The sequence below is a fragment of the Globicephala melas genome, chromosome 5 (genome assembly GCF_963455315.2).
Source record: "Globicephala melas chromosome 5, mGloMel1.2, whole genome shotgun sequence".
Classification (NCBI taxonomy): domain Eukaryota; kingdom Metazoa; phylum Chordata; class Mammalia; order Artiodactyla; family Delphinidae; genus Globicephala; species Globicephala melas.
This window is the reverse complement of record NC_083318.1, coordinates 2,276,667-2,298,471: the sequence shown is the minus strand read 5'-3', so window position 1 is coordinate 2,298,471 and position 21,805 is coordinate 2,276,667. Positions and strand designations below refer to the sequence as shown.

Sequence of the window (21,805 nt, the reverse complement as noted above, 5' to 3'; positions counted from 1 at the left end):
GACACCTGTGTCTTCCGTGTCCCTAGTGACAGCAAACACTCCCCCGTGCCTGGCAAGAGTCCGGCTGCTTCACGTCTGCACCAACATCCACGCCGTCCGCCAGTCTTTTCCACTCCAGACCTCCTGGGGTGTGGACCTCACTGGCTGCAGCTTGCCCCCTGGTGACTAATGTGGTTGGAAGCCTTTCCAAGGCCACATTTGCCACTGTGGATCATCTCTCATCAGAGGCCTGTTCGAGTCTCTTGCCCACTTTGCTTTGGTAGGTGTTGTGAGGAGCCTCTGTGGGTCACGCACTCATGTCCCCCCGCCCCGTCCTTGCCCTCGAGGGAAGGTGCGCTTGCGTGAACATAGGTTCCGAGTATTCGCTGAGTCAGAGTCAGCCTTGGTCTTTATGGTTAGTGCTTTTTGTGTTCAGCTTAAAAAGTCTTTCCCTCCCCAACACCACGGACATGCGCGTCTACTTTAACCCCTACTGACTCGCGTTGTGCCCTTCCCAGGGAGACCTGCGACACAGCTGGATTCACTGCGTTTGCACGGCGTGAGGGAGAATCAGGTTCTCTTTCACTCTCTTTCCATGTAGACCCCTACTTACCCCAGCACCACTGAAAAGACCACACTCCCCCCTGCTCTGCACACACGGCCTGACGTCCACAGGTGCTCGGTCTGTTTCTTGCTCTCTCTCCTACTCCGCTGTCTGTCTATCCATCTATCTGTGTGCCGCCACTTCCACAGTTTTACGTTTCTCTAACTTTATAATAAGTTTCAGCAGCTCATAGAGGAAGTCTTCCTACCTCATTCTTCTTCAAGAATATCTCGGCTACACTTGGCCCTTTGCATTTCCACAAAACTTTTAGAATCATCTTAAGTTCCACAAAACAGCTGTTGGGATTTTGGTTAAAATTACATTGAATCTAGATGTCATTTTCAAACTGTGTCCACAACTGATTTTTGTATAGTGATCATATATCCAGCAACCTTGCTAAACTTACTCATTAATTTTAAGAATCCATAGATTCTTTTGCATTTTTCCATGTTACGATCACATCATGGGAGAATGATCACACTGTCATTTTCCTTTGCACGTTTTTTTTGTTTGTTTGTTTGTTTGTGGTATGCGGGCCTCTCACTGCTGTGGCCTCTCCCGTTGCGGAGCACAGGCTCCGGACGCGCAGGCTCAGCGGCCATGGCTCACGGGCCCAGCCGCTCTGCGGCATGTGGGATCTTCCCGGACCGGGGCACGAACCCGCGCCCCCTGCATCGGCAGGCGGACTCCCAACCACTGCGCCACCAGGGAGGCCCCGTTTTTTAACTTCCATTGTTCTACTTTCTTAGTACACTGACTAGGACTTGCAGTAAACATTTAAATGGAAATGGTAACAGCAGACACCTTTCCTCGCTCGATCTCAAAGGGGAAGCTTAAGTCTGACACATGCAATAGGCTTTTTTATACCCTTATCAGGTTAAGGACGTTCCCCTTAATCCCTATTTTGTTAAGGTTTTTAACCGTGAACAGATACTGAATTTTACCAAGTGCCTTTCCTGCTTCTGTTAAGAGGATACATGATTTTTCTACTCTGTTAATGTGGTGAATTACACTGACTGATTTTCAAATGTTAGAAAAACACTGTCCTTGGAACAAACGTGAACAGCTGGATCCAGCAGACATGATGTAGTCTAGGACCTTCCACCTCTCTCAGCGGTGAGCTGCCCCATAACCCTCCTTTCCTCTAAGGCGTCTCTCAGGTTTCGGTGCCAAGGTTTTGGAGGCCTCATAAAATGAGAGGACGTAAAGCCTCTTTACTGATTGTTTTGATAGGTTTCTGTTTCGTTAATTTCTGCTTTGACCTTCATCGCTGTCCAGCTTCTACTTCCTCTGCGTCTGTTTACAGCTCTTTTCCTAACCTGTTGAGGTGACTTCCTACTTTCCTTCATGTCTAACATTCGCTCATAAAGCTACAAATATTCCTCTAAGCTCAGTTTTAGCTACATCCCACAGGCTTAGATGTATTTTCTTTATCATTCAGAATATATTCTAATTTCCACAGTGATTCTTTGAACTCTAGATCACTCAGCCTCTCACGCTGGACGTGAGTGCGGTATCTCCTCTTTGCCACTGGTTTCTGCTACACCTGCCTGTGGCCAAGGACAGACTCTGGGTGAAGAGATGTCCATACCTGTTGAGACCTGCTTTATGGCCCAGCACATGGTCAGCTTCCCACGTGTTCCACAAGGAGGAAAGGATGAATTTACTGGGTGCCGCACACATGAGTCCAGCAGGTCAAGCTGGTCAGATCCCTTACCTCTTACTGAACTTTTCCTGCTCAGTCTGCCAGTTACTGAGCAAGGAGTTAAAAAATCTCCTACTGTGAGTACAGATTAGTCCAGTTCTGTTCCTACTTCTGTCAGTTTTTGCTGTAGACATGTTGAGACTGTGTAACGGAATGCAAACAAAATTTATAACTGCAGCTCCCTGCTGCCTCACTATGACGAAGGCTCCTGTCTATCTGTGGGGCGCTCTGCCTGGGAGACCACTTTGCGATCAGTGCAGCCCCGCGACCAGCCTTCTGATTAGTACTGCACAGTGTCTCCTCTTCCGTTCTTCCATTTGCGTTTGATGTGTCCCTAGCAAACAGCATAACCAGACTTTTAATGCTGCCCTGACAGTCTCTCCTTTCTAACTGGGATATTTGACCCCTTTACTGTTATTGTAACTACCAGCACAGCTGGACTGAACCCCCTCACGGAGGCTGCCTACTTGTCCTTCCTGCTCTCCACCCTTTGTCTCTCCTTTCCTCCTGTCTCACCTTCTTTCAAATTCAACATTTTTTATTATTCCATTTCTTCCTTCTATTAATTTAAAATTTACTTATTATTTTATTATCTTAGGTTACCCTGGAGATTACAACATGCATCCTTACCTTATAAAACTCAAATTTTCATCACACCTTTGTCCTCTTCCTAGTGGAGATAAGCTCCCAGAAACAGCTGACCTCCATTCCCCTCTGCCAGTGCTCATCCTGCCATGCTGTAATTTAATTTCATGTACTTTCAAACCAAACAAAACACAATTCCTCTTGTTTTACAGTCACCACTTTTGCGCCCCGTCCTGTGCGGTCCTTCCTGGGTCCTCCTCGCCCGGCGTTTAGAGGGCCCTCCATCTGAGTCTGCTCCAGGAGGCTCAGCCTGAGACACGGTGTCCCGAGGGCCCAGGAAATGGACTCGGAACCGGCCTCGTGCAGAGGAGCCGGGCTGGCGGCAGCCTCATGCAGAGGCCCCGGCAGGGACAATTAAAGGCAAGATGTGAAAGTTGGTGCCTCTGGGGAGGGGGCCAAACAAGGGTGTGAGGCCCAGGAACGGGGATGGCCCAGAGGCCGCCTAGCACACCTGCCGAAGAGTGTGGGACAGAGGGAAGAACAGACAGACAGGGAGTTCAGCAGGCCTCCCAAAGGCGAGTGTTGAAGTTATTTGTGCGTCTGCATTTTGAAATCTTCAGGCAAAAAGGTCGCAGAGATTGAGTCCCATGTCTCTAACATACTATTTTGACAAAAGAGGTTCACAGGTGATAGAAAGATCGTGTGCCCTGCAGTCCGTGGTCTAAAGAACACTGTGCCTGCGCGTGGCTTCTCATCTGTGAAATGGGGACACTCAGAGGGAAAGGGGAGGGGAGGTCTGGCCTGCTCTCAGATAACAGGAGACCCCTGGTGTCTGTCGTGACGAGAAGTAAGCGGTGACCGCAGGGCCTGGAGCGCTTGTCCGGAAGCAGACCTCGAGCCACCACCAAGCCACACGCGCTGGCTCATGGTCCCCGGGGGCTCAGGCCCCTGCAGAGACCCTTCTCCCAGGACGATGCAGAGACGACACCTGGCCAAACTCCCAGAGGGAGAATGCAGGCTTGGGGGGGACCCCCCTTCTTGGGACCCCGGAGCCCCGAGGCCCTGAGCAGGGGCCTGTTCCGGCCTCAGGGCCCCCGGGGGCTGCCCCACGGCCACTCCCGCTCCCACCTCCCAGTACCATGTGCCCCGCTGCCCCAAAACCCACCCAGGGGGCTTCCCTGGTGGCGCAGTGGTTGAGAGTCCGCCTGCCGATGCAGGGGACACAGGTTCGTGCCCCGGTCCGGGAAGATCCCACATGCCGCGGAGCAGCTGGGCCCGTGAGCCATGGCCGCTAAGCCTGCGCGTCCGGAGCCTGTGCTCGCAACGGGAGAGGCCACAACAGTGAGAGGCCCGCGTACCGCAAGAAAAAAAAAAAAAAAAAACACCCAACCAGGACTCTCTGAAAACCCTCTGGAATCAGTCCCCCTTCTCATCTGGATAATGAGGTGATTTCAAGGCCCTTTCTAGCTCTAACAGCCAAAGATTCCAGCTTAGCATCAGAACACAAACTAACTTACTGTTCTAAGCAAAAAAAAAACCCAAAGTCAATTTATTCCAGATAATTGTTATTGAGTTTGTAAGAAACTATGGTTAATTTTTAAAACATTACTGAACTCAGATGTTTGCAAACTCATGCTCACAGCAGCATTAGCCAATTAGCCAAGAGGTGGGAGCTACCCAAGGGTCCATCATCAGACAGACGGATAAACACAATGTGGGCCATCCATAGAGTGGAATATTATCCAGCCTTAACAAAGAAAAAAATTCTGACACCTGCTACAGCATGGGTGAACTGCAAAGATACTCTACTAAGTGAAAAAAGCCAGACACAAAAGTCAAATTCCTGAAGGCAGAAAGCAGGACAGTGGGTGCCAGGGGCTGAGGGAGGGGAGGGGGAGTGAGTGAGTGAGTGATGGGCACCGAGTTTCAGCTGTAGGAGGTAGGAGCCTTCCGGAGTTGACGGGTGATTTTTGCAAAATGATGTGAATGTACTTATTGCCCCAAACTGGACACTTAAAAATGGTAAATTTTATGCTCTATTTTACTACAATTAAAATATATATCTACTGACACCCTAGACAAAGGTAGAAAAAAGCCACAAAGAGGATATTTTCAAAACCTTTATCTGACAAAGGATTTGTATCCCCAAAATGTAAAGAACTACTACAAAATCTATTTTTAAAATAATAAAATAAATAAAATAAAAATTTAAAAACTACAGGAAGGACATGAATAGGCTACTAATTCAAAGAAGAGAAAACCTGGGCTTCCCTGGTGGCGCAGTGGTTGGGAGTCCGCCTGCCGATGCAGGGGGCGCGGGTTCGTGCCCCGGTCCGGGAAGATCCCACATGCCGCGGAGCAGCTGGGCCCATGAGCCATGGCCGCTGAGCCTGCGCGTCCGGAGCCTGTGCTCCACAACGGGAGAGGCCACAGCAGTGAGAGGCCCGCGTACCGCAAAAATAAATAAATAAATAAATAAAAGAGAAAACCTGAACAGCCAAAGAGCCCGTGATGGAATGCTCAGTCTCACTCACAATCAGTGAAATGCAAATTAAAATGAGTTGGCATTTTATTGAAACAGGGAAAATTTCAGTTTGACAGTACCAAGTGTCGGTGAGCAGGATAGCAAGGCCCCTGGTCCTGCTGGCGGCCAGAGCCTGGGTGAGGCTCGGATGAGACTGTCACAGCAACTGACTCCCCAGAACACGCTCTCACAGCCCCGGCTGTGCACACGGGCACCTGCATGACACTGTCCGCTGCAGCTCCTCTCACAGAGGTCTGTTCCCAACCTTCTATCACGTGGCCAGCAACAGCAGAATGGATAAAAATTTGTGACATATTCATAACGGAATGCTACATAACAAGTAAAATAAACTAAAACTACAAGGTAAAACTTGAAAGTATAATACAATGTTATAAAAGTGGCAGAATAAGACATGCAGTATGATTACATCTGTGTATAAAATTTTAAAACACACAAAATGAACCAGTGAAAGGACCACGGCTGCCAAGATCCAGGGTGAGCAGGGAGGGACGACCAGGCGGGCACCTAGGATTTTAGGGCAGTGAGATGCTCTGTGTGACACTGTGATGGTAGCTGTGTGACCTCAATCCATCTGTCCAAACCTTTAGAATGTACAGCACAAGGAGTGGCCTCCATGCACGCTATGCAACCTCAACTAATCATGTACCCAGCACGGTGGCACATGGGAACTCTCTGTACTTCCTGCTTAGCTTTTCTGTAAACCCCAAACTGCTCTGAGAGTAAAGTCTATTAATTTTTTAAGGATTACAAATCAAAGAAGAGAACCACACAAGAGGATACTCTCGATATGTGTGGATCAATATCATATCTTTAAAGGGGGTATGGGGCTTCCCTGGTCGCGCAGTGGTTAAGAATCCGCCTGCCACTGCAGGGGACACAGGTCTGGGCCTTGGTCCGGGAAGATCCCACATGCTGTGGAGCAACTAAGCCCGTGCACCACAACTACTGAGCCTGCGCTCTAGAGCCCATAAGCCACAGCTACTGAGCCCACATGCCACAACTACTGAAGCCCACACACCTAGAGCCCATGCTCCGCAACAAGAGAAGCCACCGCAAAGAGAAGCCCGCGCACCATAACGAAGAGCAGCCCCTGCTTGCCGCAACTAGAGAAAGCCCATGCACAGCAACGAAGACCCAACGCAGCCAAAAATAAATAAATAAATAAATATTTTTTAAATAATAAAAAAAAATAAAGTGGGTATGAAACAGAGCAGGACCCTGGGGGGCCTCCTGGGGACGTATCCCCCAGTACCTCCCCCTCCCTCTTGTTTGTAGCAAAGCTTTAGCCTCCTAGGCCCTCCCCAAATTCCAAACTGCAAATTTAACCAGAGAAGTGAGAAAATGCAGAATCAAAAGAAAACAGTCGAACAAGACAAAACAATAACAGTTTAGCCACTGAACAGTGTCAAGGACCTCTAGTTCCTCCTCAAGGGCTCTAGATAACATCTGAGCTGTGTCCTTGAGCTGTTCTGCAGATACTAAAGCCCCCACCAGGTGGAAGAAGTTATGCAGGCTGCCCACCAGCATGTAGACCCCCAACCGGCTGGAAGGTTGATGGCTGAGATTCCTGAAACATCACCCAGTTACCTCACCATCAACCAATCAGAGAACTGTGCACAAGCTGATCGCATACCCCATGGCCCCCTACCTCACGCTGCCTGTAAAAGCCCTTCCCTGAAATCCACTGGGGAGTTTGGGTCTTTTGAGCATGAGCTACCTGCTCTCCTTGTCTGGTGCCTGTACTTTCCTTCCCCACAACCCAGTGTCAGTAGATTAGCTTTTCTGTGCGTTGGGCAAATGGACCCAAGTTTGGTTTGGTAACAGGCAATGATAGGCCCCCAGAGGGTTCTTGTGTCTATTACGGCATCTGGCACGTAAGAGAGGACGCGACACACCGCGATGGTTTGTAGACCAAGGGGCAGAGGAAGAGGGTCCGGATGGGGCAGGAGCGGGTGGGGCAGGGGAGGGGCTGGGTGTGCACAGAAGCCCCACTTGAAGACTGAGTTTACAGGAGACGGAGAGGTGGTAGAAAATGGGTGGGATTCAAAGGAGATTCAGATGTATCATTTTTTAAAACCTGGAAAATGAAAGAAGAAACCCTAAAATGAAGTTACCTCAAGATCATCGAGGGAGCGGGTGATGCTCAGCCTCCTGGACCTCCCGAAAGATCTCCGGGCAGAGGTACGCTGAGCCGGCGGCAGGAGTCCAATGCCCCGCCCAAACTTGGAGCCCTAAAACAAGAAAAAGACGTCGTTACCCTCTTGGGAGGAGACACTAGTTCTGCCTGACACACCGCCTGGAGAGACCGGAGGAGAGGAGGCCTCAAGGTCGTCCAGGTCAACCTCACATTACGAACGAGTCACCACAACCAAAAATGCAAAGTTGAAAAAAAGAGTCATCCCAGGGCCCCCGAGCGTTTGCTGTGCCACTTCCAACTATGTGTCCAGAGGACAACCCCAGCCTCAAACTCCTCGTCCAAGGGCAACGGAAAAACATGTGCGCATGTCTGGGAAAGCACAAGTGGGCGGAGGAAATCATTAGTAATATAAAGGCTGGTTTTCAGCAAGCTCGTGCTTTCACATAATTTTAGAAGCATTTTAGGAAATTAAAGAATCTCTAGACATTCAGCTGGTGTCTGAAGACCAAACCAACCCAAATGCATGAAATAACCAGCCATTAAAACATCTTATTCTTTCTCTGGGAAACGACCAGAATTAATTCGCTGTCATCATGCCAGACATCTCCCCAAATGTGGTTCCAGCAAATGTCATCACATTTTAAAAATAAAAAGCATCACAGCTGAAAATCTTTGACTTCCTGGGTACTCAAAATCCTAAATGACCGGCTTCAGGCATCAAGGAAGCTACAGGTTTCTAAGGACTGCGAGGCCTCAGGCACTCTCTGCTCCCCACCTGCGTAGGGACCCGGGCATCTTGCAGAAAGACAAAACCTTGCAGCACTCCCTTATAAAGCTCTCGGGGCTAAGTTTCTGCACAGCCAACCTCGCAGACACCACCCCCCGCAGAGCAAGCGGAGGGAGAGAAAGATCCAGAAGAACTAACAGGGAAAGAGAGGGAGGGAGGGAGACACAGAGACACAGAGAGCGGTAGACACAGGGAGAAAGGAGCTGACTCAGGGAGAGGAGACGCAGAGACAAGCCAAGGCTCCGTCTCAGATGCGTCGTCACCACCAGCAAAGGGCTCCCCGGGCGTAGTATCGCGTCACCACATGTGTTCAGCAAACCCTAGCATTCCAGCAAGAGCCCAAGAGAGAAGCCGTGTGCACACTGTCCCAGCTAACGCATCCTCCGTCTCTGCGTGTCCACACCAGGCGGTGATGTGTCGCCAGCCTGCCCACCCGCAGTCCCCAGGCCGGTGGCGGAAAACAAGGGTGACACAGAGGGTGCTGGGAGCACAGAGGGCAACACAGACGCCCCACGGGGCTGCCGTGGAGCTGGGGCTAAGGGCAGGCGGGGGCCACTGGAGGGAAGAAGGCAGTGAGGGTGCCCGGCCACAGCCAGACCCCCACGGGCTCGAGAGCGTCACTCTGAAAGGGACAATGGGCACGGAGCCGTGCAGAGGTGAAGCTGCACCTGGGCTAGGGCTCGGCCGGGATGCCTCTAAGAAATCAAGTTGCACAGACGACCTGCCTGTCCCCAAATGGGCCCGGGGGACCGGGCACACTGCCGCTCGAAAGCTGAGGAAAAGCTGGCCTCCGAGAACCCCACCCCTGCCCCGAGCTGGGTGAGCCCGTGGTTCCAGTTGTGCCTCCGTTCCCGGGGACAGGCGCCCAGGCCCCGCCCCACAGGGCTGCTCTGTGACCACTGGCAAGCCCACTCAGGCCTTGTCAAGGCCCACACCCTTTCCCGCATCTGTGTCCAAGTCCCCCTTCTCCGCCCCCACCCCACCCCCGCGAGCAGCACCCTCTGCTCACTGCGGGGCCTTGTTAGCAAGTTACTAAATTTGACATATTCTCGAGAAAGATTTGTCTAAGAAATATCTTTTTCAAAAAATATGCCCAAAGCTGAGTCTATGTGTAAAATGTACCTGGAGCCCAGCGATCTCTCTAGAGACCCTCACCCCTGCCCCAGGGCCCCTCCTCGCCGCAAGGTGCGCCCCTTCAAGAGCCCCCTTCAGCCCCTTGCTGGGGGGGGGGGGTCCCGAGGCTTCCACTCTCAGCAGGAACTGGAACCACAGATCCCCAGCACCACCCCCCTGCACCATCTCCCCAGCTGCCTGGAAGCCCTGGGAGCAGCAGGGGCCTTTGCTCTGTGTGTGCTCCCTTCTGGGACCATCTGCCTGGCCGGGTGGCATCTGCTCAGAGAACACACAAGAGCAAAACTGCGTGGGGGCCTGGGTGCCCAGTAACAGGGAGCCCATCACTGGGGACAGGGGGTCCACGCGGCCGGAAGGAAAGCAGCCGCCTACACGTGGCCGTGCACGGGCGCGTTGCGGGACTGGGGCCTCAGAGGAGGAATAACGCCTACAGAGGTGTGAATCGACCCCGTGGTGACATTTCACCAACAGGGAGAAGCTTCAGCTCTTCTCCGGCTGCTCCTCAGCGAGAGTCCCTGCCCCCCCACCCCGGTGTATGAAGACGGCTGTGCATCAATAAACTGCTGGAAAATCCCCGCTGATCTGGCGCCCCCTGCTGGCACTACATCACTCACTCTCCCCAGACAGAACTAAACAGTAGCGATTAGGCAAAAATGGCTACAAATCCGCTTTCTTCAAAGTCAACTCCACTTCTTAAATCGCAAACAACTCATCTTAACTGCTTGGGAAGGCGAGGGGCTGAGGGCTGCCCCAGCTCCGCCTCTCTGCCCGCAAGCGCCCCGTACGAGGGCCAGCCGCCGGCATGGACCTCAGCGTGAGCCCTTTGCGCTCCGGTACCCTGCTCTGGATGGTCAACTCAGAACAGGAGGGCAGAGGGCCCCTGAGAGAAGCCTTCGAGATGAGAAACAGCCAGCAGATGGAGTGAGGGCAGAACTGGGCCGCTGACGCCTGCCCGCCTGCCCACCACCCAGGGAGAGGTCTCATTTTAGCACAAGCAGTGACCTGGACCAGCCAGTCCAGCCTCCTCAACCTACAGATGAGAGCCCAGCAGCCAGTGAAGGGCCTGCTCGGGCCCACACGGCCAGCAGGGCCCAGACCCAGATCTCGTTGCACCACAGTCAGAACCAGAAACTCCTAACTTAAGGGTATAAACACTAGACCAGAAGCCCCAGTGGGGCAAGGGCTGTGTCCCCCCTCAACAGTGCCTGGCACACAGCAGGTGCTCAGTAAACACTTACTGAACAAATTAACCAAGGATGCCATTTAGCTTAAAACAGAGACCAGACCATCTGAAGACCTCGGCCCAAGAGAAGCCGAGGCGTAGGATTTCCAGCTGACATACTTACTTCTCCCGTTATATCAGTCAGAAAGCAAAACCACAGCAACTGGTCAACAGAGAATTTCCCACAAAGAACTGCTAACCAGGAATCAGAGAACTGAAAGGGCAGAAAGAGACTCCAAGATGCCAGGACGGGAAGCGGCTGCACCCCCGGGGCTGGGACAGTATGGGAAGAGGAGGACTTATTTAAGCTCTGCAGCCAGATGAGGGGAAGGTGGGACCCGGACCTCGGACCTCAGAGGGGGCACAGGCAACGGCTGGTGCCTGGGGGGTGACAAGGCACCGGACAAGGCGGGGAAACCACAAACTGGACTCAGTGGCAGCGGCAGGAGGACCCTCCTCCTCTCGCCTGGCCGCTGGGAGCAAAGCCAGGTGGGGACCCAGCTGGCAAGGGGAAGAGGCCACAGACCCCCTTCCCAGAGCCCATCACAGAAGGCGGGCTTGGGGCTGAGGGACAACAGCTGAGTAACAAGCACAACTTGTGAGATCTGGTTGCTACAAAACTCTCCATATCAGGAAGAATTCTAAGCCCCAAATCAAATCAATTTTAAAATCAACAAAATTCCATTTCCAACACAACACTGGACAAACACAGAGCGGTGACTCTGGAATAACGTGTGGGGGCTGAGGAAGGGCTCCTGGTCACAGTGAATCACCTTCTCGAGAAAGAAGCGAAGACTGGGTGTCCTGCTCAAGGAAGAAAAGGGTGAATATGTAGGAAAGGACATCCAACTCGAGACAGAAAATTAAGGAATATGTTTGTTTATTCAATAAATATCTAAGAGCCAGGCAGTCATCAAGAGTGAAAACCTTAAAAAGACAGAAACAAGGTGTGTGGCAAAACGTCCAAGCCAATAAAGGAGGTGATGAAGAAAGCAGGAAAATCAACAACAGCCTTGAAAACAAAACACAAACAAAGGCAGGAAAGGAGGAGAGAGCCTAGGAAAAAACAGACTTACAGAAAGTGCACAGTAACATCATGGAACCAAAACTACACATGCCAGTAATCCCAATAAATATAAATGGACTAAATTTGCCAATTTATTACAGTCTTACTCTTGAATCTCAGAATGTCAAATTGGATCAGGAAAAACATGCAACTACCTGCCACTCATAGTAACAATCCTAGAACATGGAGAAATGGAAAAGTTTAAAGAAAAGGACAGAAAATGCTGACTCAGAGAAAGCATGTGTAGCTATGTTAATAACAGACAAAATAGATCTCATCTCTAATAGGGTTTTTAAATAAGAGATTCAATACACCAAAAAGGAAGAAAGTGAGGAAGAAGAGGAGGAAAAGGGGGAGAAAAATGCCACCATTGATTTTATAACTTTATGAGGTTAGAATAAACTTGATATCAAAACCAGACAAAAACAATGAGAGAAGGGAACACTATAAGACAGTTTTACTCATAAACACAGATTCAAAAATTTTACAAAAATACTAGCAAACCAAACCCATTAGTGTATAAAAAGATAAGCACAAGTTAGGTTTATCTCAGGAATGCAAGCATGGTTCAATATTCAAAACTCTATCAGTGTAATATACCACGTTAGCATTTTAAAGGAGGAAGCCCATTTGATTGTCTCAATGAACACAAAAAGAACCAAAAAAGAAAGGCCAAAATTCAACACCCATTCATGATGACAAGTATTAACAAATACGAACAGAAGTAATCCTGGCAAGGCAGCTGCACAAAGAAAGCAGTGAATCAATTGTACTTTTATATATCACAAAAGTTAACATTTACAATTTTTAAGTAGGCACCCATTTACAATAGTAATAAAATGTATAAGGTACCTAGGAATAAATCTGGCCAAATAATCTAAGAAAAAAATCTAATTAACAACATTAATGAAGGTAGCTATAAAACTTTACTGAAAGAAAATAAAGAAAACCTAAATAAATGAAGAGAGGTACCATTTTCATGGATAGGAAGACTCAATATCCTACATACGTCAGTTCTCCCAATAAAAAAGTCAATAGCATTTTATTTTTTGGAGAATTTATTAGCTGATTGTAAAATCTATATGAAAGAGCAAGGCTCAAGCAAAGCCAAGATCAGATAAGGTGATTTGGCCTATCAGATACAAAGACTTACTACAAAGGTACAATTTTGAAGGTAAAGTGCAGTTGGGGTATTGACAGTGGAGGACAGAGAACTGAGACCCGCGTATGTGAACACACGGCACACGGCAGAGGGCACCACTGGGCCTCGTGAGAGCCTGAATTTAGTGCTCCAACAACTGGTCGTCCACATAGAGGAAAAAATGGACTTGCCACCCACCTTATTCCATTCACAAAAATCAACTCCAAAAGATTTTAGGGGAAAAAAAAGGAGAAAATCTTTCTGTCCTCAGGGTAGTAGTGAATGTGTTATGTCAAAAGTGCAAGATAAAGGCTGACAAGCTGGATGACATTAAAGTGAATAACTTCTGTTCATCAAAATGCCACAGCAGGGCTTCCCTGGTGGCGCAGTGGTTGAGAGTCCGCCTGCCGATGCAGGGGACACGGGTTCGTGCCCCGGTCCAGGAGGATCCCACATGCTGCAGAGCGGCTGGGCCCGTGAGCCATGGCCGCTGAGCCTGCGCGTCCGGAGCCTGTTGCTCCCCAACGGGAGAGGCCACAACAGTGAGAGGCCCGCGTACCGCAAAAGAAAAAAAAAAAAAAAAAAGCCACAGCACATGGAACATGGAGAGGGCATTCACGGAACGCTTGTAATCTAATCGGCACAGGTTAATAGCCAAAATCTGTAACTCCTACCAATTAGAGAGAAAGAAAACCCAACAGAAAAATGGGCAAAGTTTTCAGTAGGTCCCTCACAAAGAGGAAATCAAATCTTTGTGCTCAAGGGAATGCAAACTAAAGCCGCAACAAGACACCATTTTACAACTAATAGATTGGCAAAAATTGGAGGAGTCTGGCGAAGGCGAGCTTCGGCAAGGACGTGGAGCGATCTGAGTTCTTACAGTAGCTGGTGCGGGGCTGCCAGGAAAACAGCATGTTTCTGCACGGTTACAGCATTCTGAGCAGATTTTACTGAGACTTGGGACCTGTACTAAAAGTTTCCACGTCCTGGGACTCAGCAGTTAAATTATGACCAAAGAGATGGTGAGAACTCCAGGTGAGACTGACATTTCAAAGGAATGAGGCCTGGAACACCTCCCAAAGAGGCTGATCTTATGTCCCTCCTGAAGACACCCACCTGCACTGCAAAGGGTGAGAGGAGAGACCCAGGATTTTTCCCCTGTCTAGAAAGAGGATTTGCTTAGAGTAACGGTTTCTCTCCCCTTAAGGAGGGGAAGGGGGCAGCACGTGTATAATCTCCTGGATCCCTGTTTAGGGAGTCGAGGGGTGATACCCGATGTGGTTCTCATTGCTCCAGTCCAGGGCAAGGACTGGGCACGGGGGAACCACTGTCGTATTGTACATCAGTAATTAAAGCTGTGTCTCTCCAGAGACCCGTCTACTGTCAATATGAACGGATACAGAGACCAAAAGCTTAACACCCGGCCCTGAGACAAACCAGCCATTCCGTTCTTTGGACAGACCCTGAGAAATGCCTTCATATACATGCCTGGAGACGTGTGCGAGAATGTTCACCAACGCATCATCAGTCATTTTGTTAATGGCCCTGTGTGTGTGTGTGTGGGTGTGTGATGGTGGTATACTCACACAATGGAATGTTACATAGTTAGAATGATGAACTGCAGCTGCAGATGGTATCATGGATAAATCTTTGAAATGATATTCAGTGATTTCAAAACAGGTTGCATGAGACTGTGTTACAAAGCCATTTTTACAAAGCTGAAGAAACAGCAAAACTAATCAATAAGGGATTCAAGCACGTCAAACACTTCTGATTCTGGCAGTGGCCACTTAGCTCTGAATAGTCTCCCTTTTCCTGGAAACTATACAAAACCAAAGAACAGCAAGGGGTGGCATTGCTTTGTGTCTCTGCTCCTTTGCTCCCATTTCCTTCACCTCAGTGTCCCCCACTCTCGTCCTACAGACTGCGTCCAGCTCTGGGAAGCCCTGCCCTGCCTATTCCAGGAGGGCCCAAGCGCTTCTCCCCTGCTCCCCCTAGCGCCTCCACCGGCCTGGGTCTCAAGGTCCACACGCAGCACCGAGCCCCCCAGAGAGCGCTCAGTGCACGTGGTCAGAAGGAAGGCCTTGCGCAGAGCGAGCCCATAGGGAGCTAAGGAGCCCAGAGTGCCCTTCCCAGCCCGGCCCCCGCCCCCGGCCTGGGCCCCTCTGCCCGGTGGTGTTATCTCCCCAGACCGGCTGACTCTCTCTCCGTTGTTCGCTTCCTTTCCTCTTGCTTGGGCAGAGAGTGATGCAATGTTGCCCAAGGGCATGGTTTACAAGGAGTGAAGATCAAAGCTGCTGTTTTTAGAGGGAATTATATCATGGGGCCCTAACCTGGCCTTTTTAGTATTCTCCAGAATTTTCTTAGAATCTATTTTAAAACTTCCTCTCATTGTACTAGAAAAACTGCACAAGACCTGTCTGTTGAATCCAATACTCTCCTGGCTGGATAGCTGATGATGTCATTAGCAATGCCATAGAAATACCACTACAGCTTCCAGTACCAATCCTCACTTTGCTCTCATTAAAAGAATTAAGAAAGTAATTTTCATTTGTTTCTCCGAAGGCATTATTTTTAGTAAGTAAAATATGTTCAGATTCCCATAATAAAAAAATCAAAACAACACAAAATAAAATTACAGTGTCCTGGACGCTTCCCAGCTTTCACTTACTAACCTGAGGTAACTACTACTATCCGTTTGGAGTGTTTCCTTTTAATTTTTTCTATGTACTTACATATAAGTATATGCATGCTTTAAAATGTCATAGGTTTATTTGGAGGGTATCGAAACATGTTACACGAAAGCGGGGTCACATTAAATACGTACATGTGACCTGCTTTTCCGCTTCGGGCGTCTTGGGGGGCTTTCCACGTGGGTAATACCCCGCGCCACCCCCCATGGCAGAGCCCAGAGCCACAGTCCCCTCTCAGTGATGGACATCTGGGCTGCACACCTGTCTGTGCAGCCACACTTCCCAGCCCCCCCTGCAGCAGGGTGCAGTCACGTGACGAGGCCTGGACAATGAGAAGCAGCAAGAGCTTGTGCAGCTTCTGCTGGGGCTCCACTGCTCCCTCCCCCCCCCACCCGTAGGCTCCCCCCTCCTCCTGCAGGCTCCCCCTCCTCCTGCAGGCTCCCCCTCCTCCTGCAGGCTCCCCCCTCCTCCTGCAGGCTCCCCCCTCCTCCTGCAGGCTCCCCCTCCTCCTGCAGGCTCCCCCTCCTCCTGCAGGCTCCCCCCTCCTCCTGCAGGCTCCCCCCTCCTCCTGCAGGCTCCCCCCTCCTCCTGCAGGCTCCCCCCTCCTGCAGGTTGGAATGTAGCGGAAGCTGTGTCTCCGTCTGACCTTCAAGTGGAGGCACAGCCGGGGAACCTGGCCCCTGATGAACGGGGAGCCCCCACACCAGCCCTGGGCAGCCCCACCCAAACTCTTAACAAACTTAATAAAATGGAAAAGCATCCATTTATAAACATTATTTAACTCTCGTCAACAATGTCATACACTCAGCTAAGTCTCCGGGTGATGCCCTCCCAGCCCCCAGCCCAATATCTCAGGGCTCCCCAAGGAGGAAACAGTTCAGGAGCATTGCCCGGGTCAGCGCACTAGGAGTCAGAGCATTGGATGTGACTGGGAGGAGGTCAAAATGCCGAGCATTCCCTCTGTAAACCTCCCACTTGACCAGTGGAATAAAAGAGCCTGAGAGGCGGAGACGTGTCCACCTGAACGAGCAAGTGTGGGAGAAGTGGGCCTTCTCCTTGGCCGGTTTCCCTCCAGGCTTCCACAGGAGTGAGGGGTCCCAGAAAGCCGGGATCTGGACTGCGCTAGGGTATAAAGGACCAAGAAGACAGTGACAAAGCCCTGGTAAAGGAGCATCCTGCAAAGATGGCTGACTGGACAGAGAACTGGTAGGACTCAGAGACCAGCTGGTGACTGAACGCAGTGGTGTAGCCCCTCTAAGAGCTGGCTTGCTTTGTGCAACACAACAGAAAGCTGCGTGCCAGACTTTCAAAGGGAACATTTAATACAAAGGGCTGTCAAGCATAACGTGGAAGCAATCATAAACACAGAGACCACTAAAGACCATCCTAGCTGCGAGAGAGACAGAGACAGACAGAAACAGAGAGAGAGAGGGCGCTATGGGGAGGGCGTCCTGGCAGTGGCCGCTCCCCAGGCCTGGGATCAGCTGTGCTTGCCCCTCGCTGGTCACAAGCAACACGCCTCAGCGGCACAGGCGGCCAAGGCTGGCTTAAAAGGAGAAGCTGGGGGGGGGGCGGTGGTGAGAAGTCCCCTAGGGGTGTGAAAAGCTCCAAGGTTTCCCCAGAACCCCCAAGGCCATGGAGGGCTGTGCCCATGCGCAGCGCTGCGGCTGCACCGGCAGGAGTGGAGGCCCAAGCGGGGCCATCAGCAGCCTGGCTGAGCACTGAAGGCTCCACACACACAGGCCCCTGGGCAAAGACCGAGACTGACTGGCTCCAGGCATCGAAGGAGATCTCTGCCCCGTCACTAGCTGACCTCTAAGCGAACCAAGCCGAGACCTCGCGGCCACACACAACAGAGAATGCACCGGACAGAATTTGCTCAGAAAAGCCCCTAAACAAACAGCAACAAACAGCAAGGTGGGGAGAGCGCATCTCCGCTCCCAGGACAGCTGCGTGCTGCGTGGGGCGCCCTGCTGAGTTTCTGGGTTGCGCGAAGATCAGATGTTGTGTGCAGAGGGCGCCAGATGCTGGGCTGAGCCAGGCGGCCGAGTCTCGCCTCTTAGCGCCCAGCGCACACCTCTTTGCCAGCGCCGGACCCTGGAGCTGGGCCTTGCAGACGATGCTTTGCTCTGCCGGCGCGGGCTCGACAGCCGGCTCTGCCAGCGGGGCTGCGCTGGTTCCCGTCGGGCTGTTTTCCGGGCGGCGGGAGCAGGCTGTGCCCACATCCTGCTCAGGACCATCGTTCTCCGGCAGCCTGTTCCCCGGACAGCCCTGGCTGCAGCCCCTCGGCCTCCTCCCCTTGGTGTTAAGGCTCCGCCTGGTTGCCGCCCTCGCCCCTCTGCCGCTTCCTCCCTGGGGTTCCGTTAGCGCTCGCTCAGCAGTGGGCCACCTCTGGTCTGGCTACCACTTCTTCAGGCTAACGTCTCCCTGTCCAAATCGCTGGTGTGTTTTCTGTCTCCTGGCCAGATCCTGGCGGACACAGCCTGATTTTGCACAGAGTAAGACACTGAAGCCACTGTCACCACGGAGAGGAACTGACAGTAACTCCGGACACCTACTGCTCGACCTTCCACGGCCTCTGGCCCCTCCCCCTCCTGCTCCTAACGCCTCTTCCTCTTCGCATTTCCAGCACTTCCTTCCTCCATCCCTTCCTGGCCTGTCCTCCGCTCATCCTGACAAGCCGCCAGCCAGCTCGAGCCAGGCCAGGAGGGACACCAGGAGGCCCACCTTAGAACCCTGGAAGCTTCTGCCGCTCCAGCAGGGGCTGTGGGATTAGACTGCACTAATAATGCAGGGGAACCCAGTTAGCAAAGACCTATGGATGCACTTGCAGAGATTAGAGCTGGAACGCAATACAATATAATTTATTACTACTTATTTTTAGATAAATCATGTGTCCCATCACGTCACGAAAGGAACGCCACCTGACTGTGGGCAAGTCGCTCGATGTGTATAAACCCTACTCTCCTTGTCAGTAAGATAATGAGCTCATAGGGCAAATAAGGAGATAAAGCGCGCTGCAAACACTGAACGCTACACTGCTACTTTCCAGCGCTGGAAGCATCAGTCCCATGTCAAGCACTTCATTCTTTTGTTACAGTATAAGCAATAACAGCCAATACCTTCGTTTTCACTACATTTTTGTTGAAAGTTAAAGAACATTAAAAAGAAGCCCAAGGCCCTCCTAAGTACAGTCCACTGCTCTCTGACAAAGGGGCAAAGACAATACAAGGGAGCAATGATTGTCTTTTCTACAAACGGTGCTGGAACAAGAGATATCCGCATGCAAAAAAAAAAAGTGAATCTAGATACAGACCTTACACCCTTCAGAAATTAACTCAAAACGGATCACAGACCTGGATGTAAAATAAAAAACCATAAAACTCCTAGAAGATAGCACAGGAGGAAACCCAGACGACCGTGGGTTTAGTGATGCCTTTTTGGTACAACACCAAAGGCACGAACCACCAAAGAAAGAACTGACAAGCTGGACTTCATTAAAATTTAAAACTTCTACTCTGTGAAAAACAGTATCAAGAGAATGAAAAGACAAGCCACAGAATGGGAGAAAATATTTGCAAAAGACACATCTGATGAAGGACTGCTACTCAAAATAAACAAAGAACTTAGGTGGCGCAGTGGTTAAGAATCCGCCTGCCAATGCAGGGGACACGGGTTCAATCCCTGGCCCAGGAAGATCCCACATGCCGTGGAGCAACTAAGCCCGTGTGCCACAACTGCTGAGCCTGCGCTCTAGAACCCACGAGCCACAACTACTGAGCCCGTGTGCCACAACTACTGAAGCCCGCGTGCCACAACTACTGAAGCCCACACACCTAGAGCCCATGCTCCGCAATAAGAGAAGCCACCACAATAAGAAGCCCACGCACCACAACGAAGAGTAGCCCCCGCTCGCCGCAACTAGAGAAAGCCCACACACCGCAACGAAGACCCAACGCAGCCAAAAATAAAAACAAATAAATAAATAAATTTATATTTAAAAAAAGGAACTAAAGACCTGTTTCTTAAAGAAAAAAAAAACTAAACAGTAAGAAAACAAACAATCTGTTAAAAATAGGTCAAAGATCTCAACAGACACCTCACCAAAGAAAATATACAGATGACAAGTAAGCATATGAAAAGATGCTCAACCTGACATGCCATCAGGGGAGATGCAGAGTAAAACAACAGTGAGATGCCACTACCTACGCGTCAGGACGGCAAAAACGCTGAACACTGATACCACCAAACTGGGGCCCAAATGTGAAGCAACAGAAACTTTCCTCACTGCTGGTGGGAATGCAAAGCGGCGCAGCCACTTTGGAAGACAGTTTCCTACAAAGCTAAACATTCTCTCACCACACGAGCCAGCAATCCCACTCCTTGGTACTTACCCAGAGGAGTTGAAAACTTATGTCCACACCAAAACCTGCAGGCACACAGATGTTTATAACAGTTTTACTCATAGCTGCCGGAACTTGGAAGCCACCCAGGTGTCCTTCAGAAGGTGAATGGATACATAAACTGTGGTACCTCCAGATAACGGAATAGTACTCAGTGCTAAAGAGAAATGAGCTATCAAGCCATGAAAAGACATGGAGGAACCTTCAATGCATAGCACGAAGTGAAAGAAGCCAGTCTGAAAAGGCTACAGACTGTATGATTCCAACTATACGACAGCTGGAAAAGGCAAAACTACGGAGACAGGGAAAAAAATCAGTGGTTGCTGGGGGAGAGCAGGGGAGGGCTGAACAGGCAGGGCACGGAGGACTTTTAGGGCAGTGAAACCACCCTGTCTGATTCTACAATGGTGAGTACACGTCACTATAATCTGTTCAAGCCCACAGAATGCACACCACCGACAGTGACCCTAATATAAACTATGGACTCCGGGGTTACTGACTGTGACAAAGGTACCCTCTGGTGAGGGGCTGATGGTGGCGAGGCTGCACGCCTTTGAGGGTAGAGAGAACTCTCTGTGCCTCCCTCTCAATTTCATTATAAACCTAAAACTGCTCTCAAAAATAAAGTCTTCAAAACAAGAGAGGCGACGAAGCCCAAGGTTTGACTCATGAATCTGCTTCCTCCTGACTGCTGAGCCTTAGACAAGTCACTTAGCCCTCAAGGACCGGTCACCTCGCCTGGAGAGCGGGGAGCACGGCACCCTGTCTCTGGGTGTCCTGAGGTCAGAGGCCCTGTGGGGATTGCCACCAAGTGAACGGGCACGAGGGTGCACCGCAGTCTGCCAGACAAACACCACTTATTCCTGCCAGTGTAACAGTTCACATGCACAGCGGCAATGGAGAAAACCCATTTGTGGGTTATGTTAAAAGAGGTGGTGAATTCCCCAATTTCTGATAACATTTTAGCCACCTTCCAGGGCCTTCCCTCCCTAAGCCCACACCCAACCAGGGAAGCCCAGGCCGAAGCTGCCGCCCACGCCGCCCACACTGCCCACACCGCAGGTGAAAGGAGAGCCCAGCCCATGCAGTCCCACCGAGGGAACGGCAGGGAAGGTGCGCACAAGGGCAGAAGTCCCGCTAGCCCGGCCACTGTAGGAATTCAGTCAAAACCTGCGTGACTACAACTGTGTTTTATACAAAAGCACAAATCTATGCTTAGATACATCACAGTGTTACATGGTCATTTAGGGGAGCTAAAACTACGGGAGGCCTGTCCTTTCCTTCGTCTTTAAGTTTTCTCTGATGTGTTCTACGATGAAAAATAGTAAGACTTGGGAAGGGGACGGATCCTGAACAGAACGTTCAACAAACTCCACGGCCCAGGCCACAGCACTCCTCCAGTCTTTGGAGGGTCTTCCTGTGGGATTTTCAGCTGCTGGGAACAAAAATGTGAACAAACGCAGAAAAGGTGTTTTAAATCACAAAGGTCCTCTGAGAACGGTTCCTTCCAAGCCAGCCGAGCTGAGGGCCAGCCCTCCTCTCACCCGCGGCTGCGTCTCAGCCTGCCCCGCCAGCACCGCCCCAGCCTGCCAGGGCCAGCCCTCCTGCCGTGCTGAGTCCCTCCCCCAGCTCGGAACCAAGCTCCCGGCCCCGCCCCCAGCTGTTTGATGCTCAAGCCGAGCCATTGCCAACTTCAGCTGGCGTTTTTTTCGTAGCAGGACTTTCTCAATGAAGGACTTTCTCAATGAAGGAAACACCAAGGTGAAGCTCCCCGTCCTGAAGCGACCAGTCTCTGTGCTTCCAGAAT

At 50.8% G+C, this 21,805-nt stretch overlaps 1 protein-coding gene across 6 annotated transcripts in view; it reads right to left on the bottom strand.

Moving 5' to 3' along the window:
- RGS12 (regulator of G protein signaling 12) overlaps positions 1–21,805 on the bottom strand; it is a 119,455-nt gene that overhangs the window by 66,958 nt on the left and 30,692 nt on the right. For all 6 annotated transcript variants that reach the window (XM_030876782.2, XM_060298913.1, XM_030876784.2 and 3 more), the window contains one exon: positions 7,533–7,649. In XM_030876782.2, coding sequence (XP_030732642.2) covers positions 7,533–7,649 — 117 coding nt within the window. The remainder of the gene's footprint in view (positions 1–7,532; positions 7,650–21,805) is intronic.